Below are 16,532 nucleotides of genomic sequence, written 5' to 3' on the forward strand. Positions count from 1 at the left end.
GGGAAGCTGCGGGGGAAGGTAGGGAAGAGCGGGAGGGCGTGGGGCGCTCCGAGCGGGGCCGCCCCGCCCCGCTCCGCCCCCGTGTGGCCGCCTCGGGGTCGCCCCTCGGGCAGCGCGGTCACGCCGCGGGACGCGGGGTCAGGGGGTGCCGCCCGGGTCAGGAGAAGCGCGCAAAGCCAGCTGGGTGCGGACGGGGGTTGGAATCGCAGAGCTCTGGGAAGCGGGTGTGGACGGGCCTCTCTAGTCCAACCGCCTGCTCAGAGCAGCGCCAGCCCTGACTAGATCATCCCAGCCAGAGCTTTGTCTACCCGGGTCTTAAACACTTCCAAGGATGGAGCCCACCACCTCCCTGGGTAGCCTGCCCCAGTGTGCTACTCCCCTCCTAGTGAGAGCAGTTCGCTGATGCTCTCTTACACAAAGACCCTTTTGCTGGGAAACCAGGGAGACTGGTCACTCCAGCAGGGCCTGTTTGTCTCTTTTGGAGGGCTTCACAGCCTTTCCAGAGAGCCCTTGGGAGGCAAGATGGATTGAAGCGCTTGGGGTGGGGGCAGCAGGGGACCTCGAAAGGAAAATATTGCCTCTGCATGAAGTGTCCTGGGTTTCACCTCTACACTGATCCTCGTGTCTTGAAGGTCTTGCATTGGAAAGCTTGTCTGATGCTTTCCCACCTATGTGGGTGGGCCAGTTAAAGAGGTCGCCCTGGGGAACCCATGCCTCTTGCCTCATTTAGTGGGATTTGAAAGAGAAGGTTGTGATGCAGCTGTGGCATTCGATAGGGCATCTCTGTTGAAATGGGTGGCTTTCCGGTGCTTTTTTTAGACCTGAGTTTGGGAGATGCGAGTTGCCACATTGGATCAGACCTGAGATCCATGTAGTCCAGGATCCTGTCTCTGGCACTTGGCAGGAGCAGATGCATGAGGCCGGGGGAGGACAAGGATAATGGAGGAAGGAGATGGGGATAATCTGTGTCTTGCTTCACTTGAGGTGTCACCATGACCTCAGCATGAGAGCATGTATTTGTTAATGTTAACTGTTAGGGCTCCGAATAATCTTACTGACTAGAAATATCCAGTCCCTTCTTAAATTCTGAATTTACATCAGGATCTCCAGTTTTCCCCAGGAGGGTGAGCTAAGAAGGGGCTCTGTGGAGACAGCCTGGGATTGGGAAACTGGATGGCAGGAAAGGTGCAGCACCTCTTCAGGGCCATTGCATGACTCAGTTTACTCTGAAGTTCAGCAGAACCCCTTGTGGGCAGGCAGCCTGGGTAGCCCATGCTGGAGCTTGGGGAGAGGAAACTGAGCTCTGCTCTCCTGCTTTTGTCTTAGTTCTGTGCTGTTGGGAATGTTTACTATGGGCGTGGTGCCGGGTTTTCATGAAAACAGTGAAGACCTGGCAAAGGAAATGCGTTGGACTCAGCAGTTACCATGACACTGGAGAACCAAAAGGTTGCAGCAAGCTACAGCATATTCATATTGCATTAGTGGGCTCATTGCTGACCTGGAAGAGGGGGGTTGGCTTGTGACTCTCTGAAGCATGTCTTGTTGCAGAGCCATACCTGGGCTGGTGCTGTCAATGAAGGTGTTTAAAGCCCTCAAGCTTAATGGGGGTGGTTGGTCAGGAGTTGTTCTGGCAGAGTCTGTGAGGACTGGTTTCAGTGCACATCACAAGGTGCGTCTGTCTGGGGCTGGGCTCAGGCTTTGGTGACATCACAGCTGATATCTTGATTGTAAGAGTGGTGCTGCCACTGAAGCTAGTTAAAGCTTTTAGATGCATGTTCATAAAAAAAAAATGGTGTCCCTTGAGCCCACAGGAAAAAGGTAGGGACCTTCTTTTATATGTGAAGCAAAAGAAATGTGTGTAGGTGAAACGTAACTTGGAGGAGTTGTGTACATGTATGAAGACAAAGAAATAAAACGAGGACCTCAGAATGGTGATCTGTGTTAGGTCTTTTGATTGCTGGCTAGTAGGAGCGTAGCTGGGGGGGGATGGAGAAAGGGCTTCTGTGGTTTTGCTGCTCATCTTCTAACATCTTTAAATGTGAGTCAAGGGTTCACAGATCTGGATGGGCATTTTATTCTGTAGAGTTTTACTTATAAATATGCGATACCTGTGGGAGGTGAATGAGAAAGGGAAAGCAGGGACAGCTGAGAAACTGGTGGCGGAGTAACAGGGCAGGTGGCAGTTCAGGCCAGACAACGACAAAACAGCTCCCTCAAGGCAGGCACTGTTCTGAGGGACCCTGTCCTTGGTTCTGGCTGCTTTAGGCAGGATTGAATCAGTTGCCCTCCATGGCCCTGCACCTATGGCTTCTCAGTCATGCCAAGCCTAAAGAATCAGGCACAAAAGGGAAACTGCCAGCATGTCAGGAGCAGTGAATGGCTGGGGAGTTCAACCAGCACTTGTACAGAGCATGCTGACCCTCTTCTACAGTGGGTCCGCAAGGGCCCTAGAGCAGGGGTTGGCAACATTTTTTTTGGGCAGAGTGCCGAAAGCACCCACAACATTGACTTGTAGGGTGTTGGCATGCCAGGGATGGATGGCAGCATAGCCTTGGCCCCTTCCCCACTGTCTGCCCCAAGGTATGCATGCCAAGCGAAATACCATTGTGTGCCACAATGGCACCTGTGCTGGGGGTTGCCTGCCCCTGCTCTAGAGCTTTCTGCCCTGTGCCATAATGGTGCCACTTGTACAGAATCTCCCTGATGCTGGTCATGAACCCAGTGACTTGGGTCTGTGCCCACGTGTGCTGTTTCTGGATCCAAGTTCTGGTTCTGTCCATGGTGAGGGCTGAGGGACCCCAGCATGTTTCTGGGCTGTGCTTGGTAGACTTAAAACTTCCCCCATAAGCTCTTCAGGACCCTGCTTTGCAAGTTAATGGTGAACAGGAAGGCAAGTCAGATATGGAGAGATTCAATTCAAAGGCCTGTTGCTGGGCAGAGGGGATGGCAGCATTTAGGACTAGCTCCTTCCATCCTCAGGAGATGGTGTGAGTTGAGGATCCTCAGCATCTAGAGCTTGCTTGGAACCAGCTGCTGACAGTTGTGTATAGTGTCCCAGGTTTATCAGTCTTCACATCTGAGTTCCAAACTATACTGCAGCTGGGGGTACTTTAAACAGGCTGAGTCACAGCAAATGCTGGCTGAGGTTGCCATAGAAATTGAATCTGTTGTTGCTAGGAGTGTGGAGATGGTTGTCATTTGGCAGTGGCTGCTGCATGATTCCAGCGTTAACTCATGAGCCAGAGGAGCACCAGGTCTTGCTCCCTGTCCCCACCGAGACCAGAGGGAGGCCAGGCAGCTCCTTCTGTTCTTGGGAGGGGACAGGAAATAGTTTTGCTCTGGTCTCTGACTGGCTGCAGCTCCATCAGACCCTGCATATTTTCTGGTCTGCTGTGAAGATCCTCTGCCCATATATGTCTTGCTAGCTCTGATGGTGGGAATCTGACTTGCCATGCAGTAGCTCCCAGCCATCTGGGAGCCAAGGGGGAGTTGGACTGTCTCAGTCTGCTGAGGAGGAGACAGGGGAGTGTCAGAGCCTTTAACCCTTGATGCTTCAGAGCATGGGGACAAACTCTCAGGGCATCAACTGATGCTCGCCTATCCTCCCTGCCCAGCCCCCACCTTTTTCATCCCTACTTTTGGTGTGATCGTGAGCATGTGGATGAGACCCTGGAATCAGCTGGCTCAACCTGATTGTTGTCAGCCTTGTTACCTATGTCCTAGTCATTGGTGGTTGTTACCTTGAGCCTGCAGGGTTGTTGTTATCTTTGGTCTGCCAGAGTCCCATGGCTCCTTTCCGGCCCCCACCCCCGGGGAATTCCCCCCACAGTGCAGAGTAACCTCAATTTCCTCTGTTGGTTGTCAGGCAAGCGCAGGCACCCTGCTGCTGTTTTGTACCCCCTACAATCCTGAGTACTTAAAAACAAGAGGCTGCACCTAGATCCTTATCTGTAGCTTTAGGGCTGAATGTGAGCTCTTCTCTGCAGCACTTCCTTAAAAAAGGAGAGCTTAAGGAATGCTGCAGCCTCCCATCTTATTTTTTGACTTGCGTCATTGTTAGCCCTGGCTTCTTAGGGTGTGGACACATGGTAACATTTTGGAATAATTCAACTGTTACAACTGGAAACAGGTTCACAGTTATGTGAAGTGCTTTGGCTCTGACACTGGGGGAGGTGGAAGTGAACACCCAATTCAGCATGTTTTGTGGTGGGTGAGTTGGGGGAAGAGGTTCCAGGGGGTGGCTGACCTGTGGCTGGAGGCATTTTCACTTTTCTGCTTTGTCTTCTCTCCTAAACATGAGATCAGTAAACTTCAATAGCCTGCACATGACTGAAGTCTGTAGTGTTTGCCTGATGGCAGAGGAGGGGCACGTTTGAACCAAGACTTCTTGTTTCCCAGGGGACGGGAGAACTTTATGAAGGGCTGTGGCTGAGGTAGGCTGAGGTAGGGAGATGCAGCTGGCTGTCAGAAAATAGCTTTTATTGAAAAAGCAAAGTAAGGAAGCTGATTGGTTTACACTACGAACAAAAGTGGGGGAGGGACAGTAGAGTTCTGGCTATACACCTCTGGGGTGGGTGTGTGATGTGTGTCCATGCCCTTATACTTCCCTTTGGGAAGCAGCCTTTAGCATCTGAGTTCCCATCCCCCCTGTGCTGCTAACATTAGCCCTTCTCAGCAGTCCAGATCTGCTCTTTGGCTGCAGACACTGAGTCCGTTGGCCCCATGGTATTCATCAGGTGATCAGTGGAGCATTTATGTCTCCCCCTAAGCAATGGCGCCTTTGTGGGCTCAGTTTGGGGGGGTGTGCGCACATCCTGCCCCCGGTGGGAGCTGCAGCAGTGATGAATTGTCGGACATGCCGGGTGCCGTGCTGTGCTTGGGTCCCTGCGTGCTGCCCTATTTGTGGTGGGGGGAGAGAGGTCTTCCTGTGTGTGGTGCTAGACAGAACAGGAGGAGGGAGGAAGATGCCGGTCTGTCTCTGCATTGTAGTCCAGCCAGTGAAACCTCACTGGAGATGCTTCTAGCAGCTGCCATTGGGATTCTTATTTCACAGCACTGAAGTGCACTTGTGGGTTGGTCTGGGAGCTGTGCCCTGCCCCTCCTCCCTGCCAGAGCAGGGGGCATGAATCCTTGGAAAGCTTCCAGATCTGTGCCCTGCTGTGCAAGCAGCTGGGCCTCCTGCCAGCTCCACTGGGGGGAGGAGGGTTAATGGCTGGTACAGGGAGTGTCAGGCAGGGGCTGGCATAGCCTGTCCCCTTCCTCTGTATCTCGGTATCACTCCCACTTCAGTCCAAGTGCTATAGAAAAAGAATCAAGGCAGACACTTGGTGAAAAGGTTAGTTGGAGCTCCTACCCCCTTCCACAAGGAGGTGGAAGGGAAGTGTCTGCAGGGTCAGGCATCCATGGCTTTAAGGAGAAGGGGTTTCTGGCTGGGCTGTGTGGGAGGGAAGGGAAGATTTCTGGGTAAGGATTAAGGGTGTTGGACTTGGGGGAAGGAAAGGGAGTATCTGGGCAAGTCAAAGGGAAGAGAGGGAAAGATTCTGTATAAGCTGTTGCAGAGAAACCATGTCATCTGTGTGTCTGACCTAGGTGTCTTTGCAGTCTTCTCTTAGGCAGTTCAAGCAAGCAGCTGAAGGTTGGGGGCCATGGCCACAGACCCACTCTCAGAGCTGCAGGAGGACCAGACGCTGGAGGACACCAACCAGTCCCTCGGTCAGCTCAAGCTGGCCTCCATAGATGATAGGACCTGGCCAGCTGATGAAGTGCCTGTTTTTCCCAGGTCAGGTGGGTGTCTTGCTTGTGCCAGTAGATACTTGAGTATGGAGTTGGGTTGGAGACCAAGAGGTATCCCATGTCATCCTCCTCTGTCACCTCCTCAGTAGCAGACTGGGGCAGATTCAGATGGCCAGAACCTTCCATCTGGGCCTAGCCACACACCCACTCCTTGCCACTAGATTCGCCAGCTAGGGTTAACTAACCCTTTGCCCCTTCTGATATAAACCCTTTGCCCAGAAGAGCAAGTGTCCAGGTAACAAGGCTCAACCTTGTACCTAGGCTGCCACACCCTTTGGCTTGTGCTTCTACTGGCTCTCTGGTAGATTCTCTGAATACCTGACATGGCTTGCCCATGGACCCCAAGTTTGGCCTGACCTTTGGCTTCCTGGTCTGACCGTGGTTTGATTTGCTGGAAACCTGACCTAGCCCCATAACCTCATGCTCTGCCAAATCCTCTGGATCTCTGACTTGGTTCCCCAGGCAAATCTCCTAGCTTTTGTTTTCCCTAAACTCGGACTCTGCCCACTCCCCTCAGATCTTGGCTGCTTCTCCTGGCCCTGGGTGACCCCCAGACCTGGCTGCCCATGGCTTGGCATGATGGCAAGTAGATGACTAGATGCCATTATGTGCTGTGAGGGTTGGGATGTACAGACCTATGGGCCAAAGCCCAGATTGGCCAATGCTCACTTGTCCTGTAGCCAGATCTGCATTTCTGAAGCAGGGATCCAGGGAAACCAGGCTAGTGCAGTAATCTCTGTTGTGTCACTTCCTCTTTTCCTGCCCTTTCCCCACAACCTGCTCCAGGTCCCTTTCTGAGTTCATGCTAATTGCCAGTTTCCTGTGTTTTGTGCAGAGGACTCCAGAGGTTCGCCTGAGTCCATCACTCACCTGAAGTGGGATGATCCGTACTATGACATTGCGAGGCACCACATTGTGGAAGTAGCAGGTAAAGTTATGGCCTTCTCTTCTCCCAGCTCCCTATAGAGTTGCTTCTGCTGTGGGATCATATAGGGCCTTGTTATTTGGAGTGGAATGAGATTTGCCATATGCTGATACCAGTGTAGGCGGCAGGGACTACTGGCAGCACAAGAACTGGTGGCTGAGTAAATTTGCAGTCAAAGCTTGTGGCTGCCTCGTTATGCAAGAGCAGGGAAAGGGTTAACAGTTGATGCCTGACATAATTGGGCAGCAAAGTTCCTTCTTTTAGCGGGTTCACAAACATCCTTTTAACAGTATTGAACTCCTGGTTACTGTAGCCAGGACCACTGTGATAGGCTTTGTGGGAGTGCCTGGGATGCTATGCTGAGGTTAGGAAATGAAGTCCAAGGGTTTCAGTTTGGAACTCGTTCTACCTTACTTGCTTCTGGGAGCTTTTCTGGCTGCCCACAATTTAATTCTCCCACTTCTCAGCTTATGTTATCAATGGTAGCCCCGTCCCCCTCAAGCTTCCACCCTTTGTGGACTCTAGACTGTGCTTCACCTGTGGGGTCAAGATGGAAGAGAGCTGCAAGGGGGGTGGAGCTCTCTTGGCTGGAGAAAGAATGGGAACTAGTCTTTAATGGATCTGATGAGATGGGAGTTGCCTAGGTATTATCCACTACACTGAGTTGTTTTGGCTTTTTTCTCCTCTGTGGCTCTGTCACTTAGTTCTTTTGAGATCTGTGCTATTGCCAAAGCTCTAACCATCCCCAGGATGTTATGTGGCTCAGGAGCTGTGACTGCTCAGTCTCTCAATTTCTTCAATGGTGTTTTGATTTGCCGGTGACTTGTGAGCTTGTTTCCAGGAGGGTTGAGTGCTGTCAATCCTAGAACTGGGGCTGATCCAGATCTCCACCCTGTTCCTTCCAATGCTAAGGTTGGGGACAAGGACATATGTGTGCTTTTTAATGCTTTAGTGCCAGTACCTGGGATATTTGCTAATGCAAATGAAGGGGCTGGGCAGTGTTTCTGCGTACCAGGACTGGAAAGACTGAATGATACTGTCATCTGCTTCAGAGCCCCACAGGGCTTAGCTGAGTGCTTAGCTCAGTCATTGAGAAGAATGGAATGAAGAGTCTGAACCAACGGTGATCTCCAGTGTTTCCATGGGACTTTTATGCAAAGGAACCCTGTGTTCTTCTACTGAGCATGAGAGTAGGTACCAGTGTTTGAATGCAACCAGCTCTGGTCCATCTGTGGATAACTGTTCAGACTAGAAGGTGAAGATTTCAAACTGAAGGGGCAGGTGCAATTAAGAGGCCGTTATGGTGGCATGGCAGCTAACTGGTAGGTGTGCCTGGGCTTGGGGTGGGCAGGGACTGGTGGACAATTTATTTTCTGCCACCTGGACTAAACTCGTTTGGAGGCTGTAGATAACTAGGCATGTGGGTCTGCAACCTTTCACCAACAACTAGTATGTTTAGGAATTGTTGACAGCCCCCCACGCAGTGAAGTGCCTGCTGTAGGCAGGGGGGAGGTGGCAGTGCAGCTGCAGTTTAGAGGCTTGCTGACGTCTGTATCTTCTGGCAACAGGCCCTGTCAAGCCAATCAGATGGGTGGTTGGAGTTGCACTCCAGGCTCCGTGATGGGGCTGTTTATTTAACCTCCTAATTGGGTATTATTAATAAAGTGACCTAAAACAACTTCAAAAAAATAAAACAAGCCAGAGCACAGAGTTGCAGGGTCACATTCCCATGGTCACTGTGGATTATGAGCTGTCTAGCAGCGCCTGAGTTCCGTGACAGGGCCCACATGATGTGGTGGCAGCTTAGCACATCCTGGTCACCACTGCATCTCCAAAATGCAGCAGAGACTACTACTTCACTAATTTCCTCTGGCTCTGCTCAGTCAGTCATACCCCTGCCTGCACATCAGGGCATAGGACAAGGAGCTAATTCTGTTTCTGTTTTCCCTGAAGCAGCATCTTGGGCCACTGATACTAATCTAAGACATTTTCAGCAGAAGCAGGAAGCTGAAACCAGTTCCCATTTTCAGGCTGAGCTTGCTGCAATCCATGCAGTCCTGTGAGATCAAAGCAGCATTGAGTTCTTGAAGCAGGGTTGCACAGCATTCTTACAGTACAGCTTGGTGTTCAAAAATGAATTGTGCTTATAAAATTTGGGAGCAAACATTATCAAGCTGGTCTTAAATTGTGATCTGCCCTAGCAAGGCTTGTTGCATTCGCATTGGGGCCCATTCTGGGTCCTGGGCATCACAGTAGTCTTGATTCTGAGCATGTCCACATTGCCCTCTCTGCTGCCCCCAAGGGACATTGCTTGGAAGCAAAGCTGTACCACTTGCTCCCACTCTGTGTGTCCATATCCTGGAAATGATGCGTGATAGCTGCCTTAGTGACACTGAGTGCATGCCAGTAAGTACTACTGAGGCAGGATGCTTCGGAGCAGGCCTGGGAACTCTAATAGCTGATTAGAAAACAATTGGGTTTGCCTTGTTTTGGAGTGTGTGGTGTCCCCTGCCCTCCTTCCCCCCCGCCCAGAATAAATGACTTCTTGGTGAGACTGAAATATGATGATTCAAAACTGTGCTATGGGGCCTTGTGGGCATTGTATGTCAGGTGACTAATTGTCCGTCTTCTCTGTGGGCCAGAGTGCATGTCCCACGAAATTTATTTGTCTGTATTTAGCCTAGAGAAGAGAAGACTGAGGGGGGGGTTTAATAACGGTCTTCAAATACGTGAAGGGTGATTTATGGAGAGGATAGAGATGGGCTTTTTCTTTGTCAGTAGGGGACAGGACTAGGAGCAATGGCAGGTGAAATTTAGTAGGAACCTTCTGATTATTGGAACAGGCTACCTAGAGACGTTTTGGAGTCTCCATGTTTGGAAACTTTTAAAAGCAGGTTAGACAAACACTTGGTTGGGATGGCTTAGACAGGGATGGTCTTGCCTTGAGTCAGTGGGGTTGGACTCGATGACTTCGTGAAGTCCCTTCCAGCCCTATGATCTCTCTCTCTTAAAGGAATGTCCTGCATCGGGCAGAGGGCCTCTCGGAGAACTGGCCTGATGAAGGAAATCGGAGCATCAGGCATCTGAAATACAATTCCTAGATACCCTGGGGCAATATTTGCAGTGGAACATTTTCGTTTAATTAACTCTGATGTCTTCAGTGTTCTCAATGCACTGGTGAGAGTTTCCACAGAAAATGGGAAATGGAAAATTTTTCCTACATAAAAGCAGTTGGATTACTGTGGACCAGCCCAAGGGCAGAATTACTTGGAGTCTATCTGGCTGTCTTGTTTCTGGGTTCTTCCTGCCGGCCTGAGGATTCCTGCTTTGTAGTAATTACATTCAGCTGCATGTGAAGATATGAGAGACCAGAGGCTGCTCTCCTCTGCAGTGCTAACCGTGTCTGCATCACATGTGCTACTGGAAACCAACCACCCCATAAAGCATTTGGAAAAGAATCCAAACTCATAAGAATCGCCCCAAACTCAGTGCTTCTGCTGGTTCTCTGGCCACCTCAGCAGCTATTCAAAGGCCAGCGTGCCATTTCTAAGGATTTGGTGGCAAAGATTGATCTCAGGGTACTGTAATCCTGGCCCCATTGTCCTACTGAGAGTGAATTGTCAGCTTGGTGCCATTAGCAGCCACTAAGGAGCTGCTAATGTGCAATAGGTGCCAGGGAACTTTGGAATTCCTGGTTGGAGGGAGCAGAAAGTTCTTGGAGCTGCTCCTAGGTGGTGTTTATTGTCCTTGTACTTCCAGGACTGCCTTCCTGAGTCCTGGTAATGGTAAAGAAAAAAATGGAGCAGCCCTCATCTCTTTAGTACTCATGTAACCAACTGACAATCATGAGATGCAGTATCATTCCCGGTCCTTCCACCTCCCCAGCTGGCATGGGAAACATTAGACCCTAGCATGTGACCTCCTGTGGATAGTATGCTGGGAATGGTGGACGATGGTGTGGTAAAGGCCTGGGGAACAGGCAGCTGCTGTCTTCCTTCCTGTCATCCGTGTAACCATTACCTGAAGGTCTCATCCCAGCCCCTGGCTCACAAAGTTTGTTTTTGGTGAGAAACAGTAGATATGAAACACTAACTGGCCATACATAGGGCATGAAGCACAACTTGTGACACAGTGAGGAAATCCAGTTGTCTGTCCCTGTGTCCCTGTAGGCAGGTGGAGGGCTCAGTTTGGGTATTGCTGGAAGCTGTTTTTGTTGCACTCCACTGTCTGATGTGAGGATGAAGCTGAATCTCTCCAACCTCTCAATCATCTCAGAGCTTCAGTAGCTGCTATTTAGAGGTTGAGGAGCTAACACGAGCACTGAGCAGAGGTAGGAAGTCTCGTGGCAGAACTTGTATTGGACGTGGATGTTATAGGGTGTTGTGCTGACTGCTGTGCTCAGCCAAGCCCCTGAACTGCCTTCCCCACATAAGAGTGGCATTATATTTTCATTGCTGTTTTGTCTGGGAAGTCCCTGCTTTCCCTTTGCACTTGCGTGTGTTTGCTCGAGTGTGTCTGAGCATTGCATTTGTGCTATGGTGGCACTCCTTAGGGGTATAAACACTACAAAGTGGGGAGCTGCTGCCACCAAATTGGCTTTTGAAACCTGTCAAGGTGGGCCCAGCCCCCTGCTGTAAGCTTGACATGACTTTAGCATGTGAAGTGGGGGAGGTAGAGGGCTTCTAGAAATAGTTCTGCTCTGGCCAGTGCCCTGAAGCTGGCTTAGTATTCATATTAAAGTCTGGTGAGTGAATATGTACAAGAGAGATGTGAATGGAGCTAAGGGTTCCTTTGTTTTGCTGATAGGTGGTAATGTTAAGAGGTCACAAAAAGTTATGGAAGTACCTGACAAATTATCCCGAACTTCTGCTTTATCGGTGAAAATCTGACTCCTGTAAGGCTGCCTGACTCTCACTTGTTGCGGTATTCATGCTGCAAGGCTCAGTCCTGTGTCCACCTCTGACACACTTTCATAAGGACAAGCTTCACTTTGCTGCTGCCTTAAGTTTTATATATGGGCAAACTGGGACACAAAGGGGAAGTACCATAACGGAGTTTATAAATTGAGCCCAGAAAGAGCCAGGAGCTGTGACTCCCAAGTCATCTCCTTTAACCACTAGACATTTCCTCTGATAGGAGTGTGGTGGAAGGGTGAGTTCTAGAGGCCCAATCTCCTCAGCAGAGCAGCTAAACTTTGCGTGTGCACACGTGCATGATTCTGTTCAAATTCTGGAATTCAGTCCTTGCAATTTGTAAAGGGGCTTGAGATGTGGCTTGTTATAACTTTCTTTCTGTTCCTCCAGGACAGGGTGCACTTGATGGGGCCCAGCCAGGTAGGTAGAGTGACTGGTTCACATGGCACTGACACTTAATGCTCTGGGTCATGGTATTCCTTTAGCTTGACTGTGGCCTGGAGCTGGGTTATCTCATGGGAGCCCAAACTTTGCCCAACCTAGGGCTGCACTTGTAGTTTTCCAGGTGTCTGAAGGCCATACATAATGTGTATTAAAGCAAATAGATTGCAGCTTCCTCTTTAATGTGGAGTAGCAGTCAGCAGGACTGTCATCTTTGTAAGGTGCACCACTGTGCTAGATATAGCAGAGCTATCTGGGCCAGGTTTGGCCTGCTGTCTTCCCTTTGGGCACTCTGGCCTCAGGTGTTGGTGTAACTAGTTTTCTGTCTCTTGGACAGCAGTCCTTTCTTTGGGTTCACTAACTTGAACCCAGCTTGATTTGTTGTGGCGTGTGCTGAATGCATCTGCATCAAGACTGCTTCCATCCACTGCTGACCCAGGCAGGAAATTTACCTGCTCCGCAGCTACTGTACTGATTATCCCCTACTGTGAAATCATCTGGGGGCGATGTCTTCTGCAGTTGGCTGCTGATTGCTTGTTTCCCCTGTGAACCTGAAGCTTGTTAGATGCTCTGTGTGCTTGCTGGGCAATGCAATTCTTTTCATTAATACTCTTGGGAGTCCAACACTGACCCTCAAGAGTTTGCCTGTTGGTGCCATTTATCAGCATAGATGAAGTGCTGTTCTGGTGTTGGGAACTCTTTCCACCACTCTGTGAACTCTCCACAAGCTGAGCTTCTTTGCTCAGGTTCTGCAACTGCTGACGAATACTGTAGTTTCTTATGGCTACCCTTGCTCCTTTCTTTCTTGACAAGGATTTCTCACTGCCTTCTCCCCCCTCTGGAGCAGTGCATGTCTCATTCTTGGCATATTCCTCTCGTCTCTCAGTCTTTTCTCTGGCCCCCATATAAGATTTTGCATCCATTAATAAATGTAATTACCGATTAATTAAATAATTGCAATGGTGCCTTCCATTCTGGAATCATTTAGTTGGAATTGGCAGGTTCCTAATGTAACCTTCCACTGCATCTTGCCAACTCTTAATCTACCCAGGCACCGCCTCATGATGATCATTCATGCCCCAGGAAAAAGCAGGCACTGAACTCTTGATATGGTTTTGGCTGTCATTCTAGTACTGTTCAATATCTTGGAACCTCTGTGTGGAGGGACAGTGGGTGTGGATGGACCTCGTAACCTTGCTGTCAAACTGGAGGACTTGCTTTCTGCGATGGCCTGAAATGTCAAACCCACATCACCATCAAAATGATGCAAACGCAGCAGTGGCATCTTACTCCTGGCCAGCTGTATTGACAGCCTTCTGGGAGCCTGGAATTGCATTAGATAGAGCATGTTGCAACAGTCTTCAGCTGCAGTAAAGCTCCCAGTATGCAGAGCTCCAAGTTGATCAGACAGTCTTGCATTCTGGGGCCTGAACTCTGAATTTTTTTTAGTGTCCAATGGCACATCTTTGACCTTTGTCTGTCCTTGAATCCTGCAACTCTGCTGTATCTTATAACATTGTGGCTGTGGTGGCAGATACTGTCTAAGCACATTTTACTGGTATCTCTGGTGTTTCCACTTCAAATTTGCATGGAAACTGGACATCTTGCTGATTGTGAGATTGGGAGTGATCAGTGTCCCTGGATGGTACTCTGGTCAACAGGCTAAACTGTACAGTAAATTTAAGTCATGGCACAAAGCCTGGGTGGTGTTATCAGAGAGACACATCTGGAATGCTTAAGAGGCTTTGAAGATAGTTAAATTAATGTTTTCCTTAATTGCTTTATAGGCCCGTTTAGTACAAAATGGCCTTTAGCAGGATGATGAGATAGATCTGATGATGTGCTTTGTGTTCTTACACAGCCATGTCATGCCATCTGCCTGGTCAATACTCTAGTGGCAAACCGTGAGGAAAAAGCCAGGGACTTGGTGGGGTTTGGCACTGCCTTGGCCTGTTTGATAGTGAAGTGCTAATGAAATTATTGCCTTTTGAGTGAGGGGAAGTAACCTGAGATCCTGACCTTGCAGGCTTTGAATAGTGTCACTTTCTCAAAAGAGTCAGTATGTTAACTGTAGGTGCAGGTCGAAAACTTGAACTAACTGCATTCTGTCTCCTTCAACTGATGCTGCAGTTTCAGTTGCTTATCTTTTTTATGCTACACAGTAGTGGTGTTTGTTAGAGCTGCTAGAAGTAGGTGCACTCTGGTGTTGGATCAAGTGATTCATTGTGCTTATCTGCCCATTGACACATGTGCAGTTTGAGCTCTAGGATTTCAGGTGCTGTGTAATGACTTATTGTTAGTTTTGAACTGTTGTTGAATATTCCTTGCTTGGGGGAAGTAAGAGCAGAGTCATTAGTTCAAGGTCCATGGTTGTTGGTGGCAGCAGTACTAACTACTTCAACTGCAGATAAGTGGCTCAACTGTGGAGACTGAGGCATGAGATTAGTGTTGCAATTGGGAAGGCAAACAGTATGAGACATGGGCCATCTGGCAGAGCTGAGACATCAGGGTCTGTTCTTTCCAAGGCACAGAAGTCACCTGGAACCAGTCTCTTCAGCTGGCCAAGAGCTTGTAGAATCTGCTGCAGTTACTTGTTGGAACCACTGACTGTTGAAGCCTTTCCTGAATGCTTGGGAGCCAGGTTTGCGTGTGCTGGGAGGTCCAGTCTGATCTGAGATGGCAAATGGCAGGCGAGCTGGAAATGCTTTGTTTTGAATGGTTTTATGTTAACTCACTGAGTTCACAGAGTGAAGTTAGAGAGGGTGGGCATTGGCAGACATGTTTCCAGCATAGCTTTCAAAGTGAGAAGGGTCACTTTTCCTTGCATTACTTGCTTTCTAATTTGGAAGGCAAACCTAGCCATCCCTCTCTGTGGGATTCAAGATCCTTTTCTGTTTGCCTATTTGAAAAATAAGAGGAAGTGCTGTCCTCTCTGAGGCTGACATAGTGTCCGTACATTGGTCCTGGATTGTCTGCAGTCCAGACCACTCACCAGAGCCCTGTACCCAGTGAGGGTTCAGTCAGTGCCTTCTGGCTCAAGCTACTGATTCTGATGTTGCTCCAATGACACCTATCAGGCTGATGGATCTGGGCTTGAAGGACCATGTGTTTTGTTTGGTTCATGAATTCTTATTTATCAGGTTTGGAAATCAATTTAAGGACCTTGGGGGAGAGCCTGTGCAGCACTGTGCTGCCGTTCTTCACAACAAAGGCCCACTTTGCCATGCTTGAGCTTTGCTCTGAACCCCTGTCACACAGGCTGAGTTTGGTGAAACACAGCTGCTGGACTGTATGGGGATGGTGCCCAACTGTCCCTTTTGGATATGAGTATACGGTCTCAGAGAGTACACCTCTGATGAGTACGCTGTGCCTGTGACATTATTTGCTGGCATCTCCAGTCTTTCTGTTGTTGCTCTTATGTTTCCCCCATCATCACAATATGGGAGTGCATCACACATGTCCATGGATTTCTCTTCTCAACTCTTGGCATGGAGTGAATAAATTACCTATCTAAGGCCACATAAGAAAGCTCTGATAGTGCCTTATCCACAGGACCATGACTTTTCAGGACGTACCTCCACTTTAAAGACAAGGGCAGCTGTAAACTACTCTACTGCTGTAGCCCTTGAGCTTGTGGCCGGCTGCCTGGAAACTTCTTGGCTATGCAGAGTCTGGGCTACCATGGGATAAGCTGTTTGATGTTGGTCTTGTGGCCTGGCTGTGGCTGTGTACAGTTGTTCAGATGGTCATTTCATCACCCTGTCCTGGTCTTGTGCATCTTTGGGGTACCTTGTCTTCCCCAAATGCCCTCTTCCTCCGCATGTCTGTGTCATGTGATGGTCAATCACTCCTTTATGGCCTGTACCCAGTGCTGCCCCTGCTGCCTCAGTTGTGTCCTAACATTTTGCATAGGGACTAGCTTCTGTATATTGGTGGATTCCATCTCTTGTGTTGTCTGAGTTGCAATAAAATATCAATGGAAAAAGAAAATGAGAGAGTGCCAGCTCTCACAGCTGGGACTGTGGGTGGGTTGGTGACTCTGGGCTGTAAGAGTTGTTGGTTGTAGCCATGTTGGTAAGTGCATAGGCAGACAAGGTTCTTTGGGTAGATGTGATATATTTATTAGACCAACTAAATAGTTGGAAAAATTGTTCTTCGTAAGCTTTTGGGCACAAACACTCTTCCTCAGGCAATAAGGTGTCTATGCCCGAAAGCTTGCAAAGAACAATTTTTTCCAACTATTTAGTTGGTCTAATAAAAGATAACTCATCTACCCAAAGAACTTTGTCTGGCCTGTAAGATTGCCTAGATGTTGTGGCCGCAGCTCTCACACATGGGGCCCAGTGGGTGTCCCAGCACAAGTGGCTTTCATTTCTACAGACTCCAGATATTAATAGCTTGTTTGCTTTGTTTTGATTCAAGCTTTAATTGCTGGGCTTCAGTTTGTAATACAGGGAAAA

General features: G+C 49.2%; 1 protein-coding gene across 2 annotated transcripts in view; it reads left to right on the top strand.

Annotated features, from left to right (window-relative positions):
- ARHGAP1 (Rho GTPase activating protein 1) overlaps window positions 1-16,532 on the top strand; it is a 28,129-nt gene continuing 11,597 nt past the window's right edge. Inside the window, exons 1-3 of one of the 2 annotated variants that reach the window (XM_019519285.1) lie at window positions 1-18; window positions 5,602-5,784; window positions 6,629-6,721. In XM_019519285.1, coding sequence (XP_019374830.1) covers window positions 5,646-5,784; window positions 6,629-6,721 — 232 coding nt within the window. In that variant the 5' untranslated portion in view covers window positions 1-18; window positions 5,602-5,645. Of the gene's footprint in view, window positions 19-5,174; window positions 5,336-5,601; window positions 5,785-6,628; window positions 6,722-16,532 lie in introns of those variants that run through there. The other variant, XM_019519286.1, reaches the window with a different exon arrangement.

This window comes from Gavialis gangeticus, unplaced genomic scaffold (assembly GCF_001723915.1).
Source record: "Gavialis gangeticus isolate Ggan-Ray unplaced genomic scaffold, GavGan_comp1, whole genome shotgun sequence".
NCBI lineage: Eukaryota > Metazoa > Chordata > Crocodylia > Gavialidae > Gavialis > Gavialis gangeticus.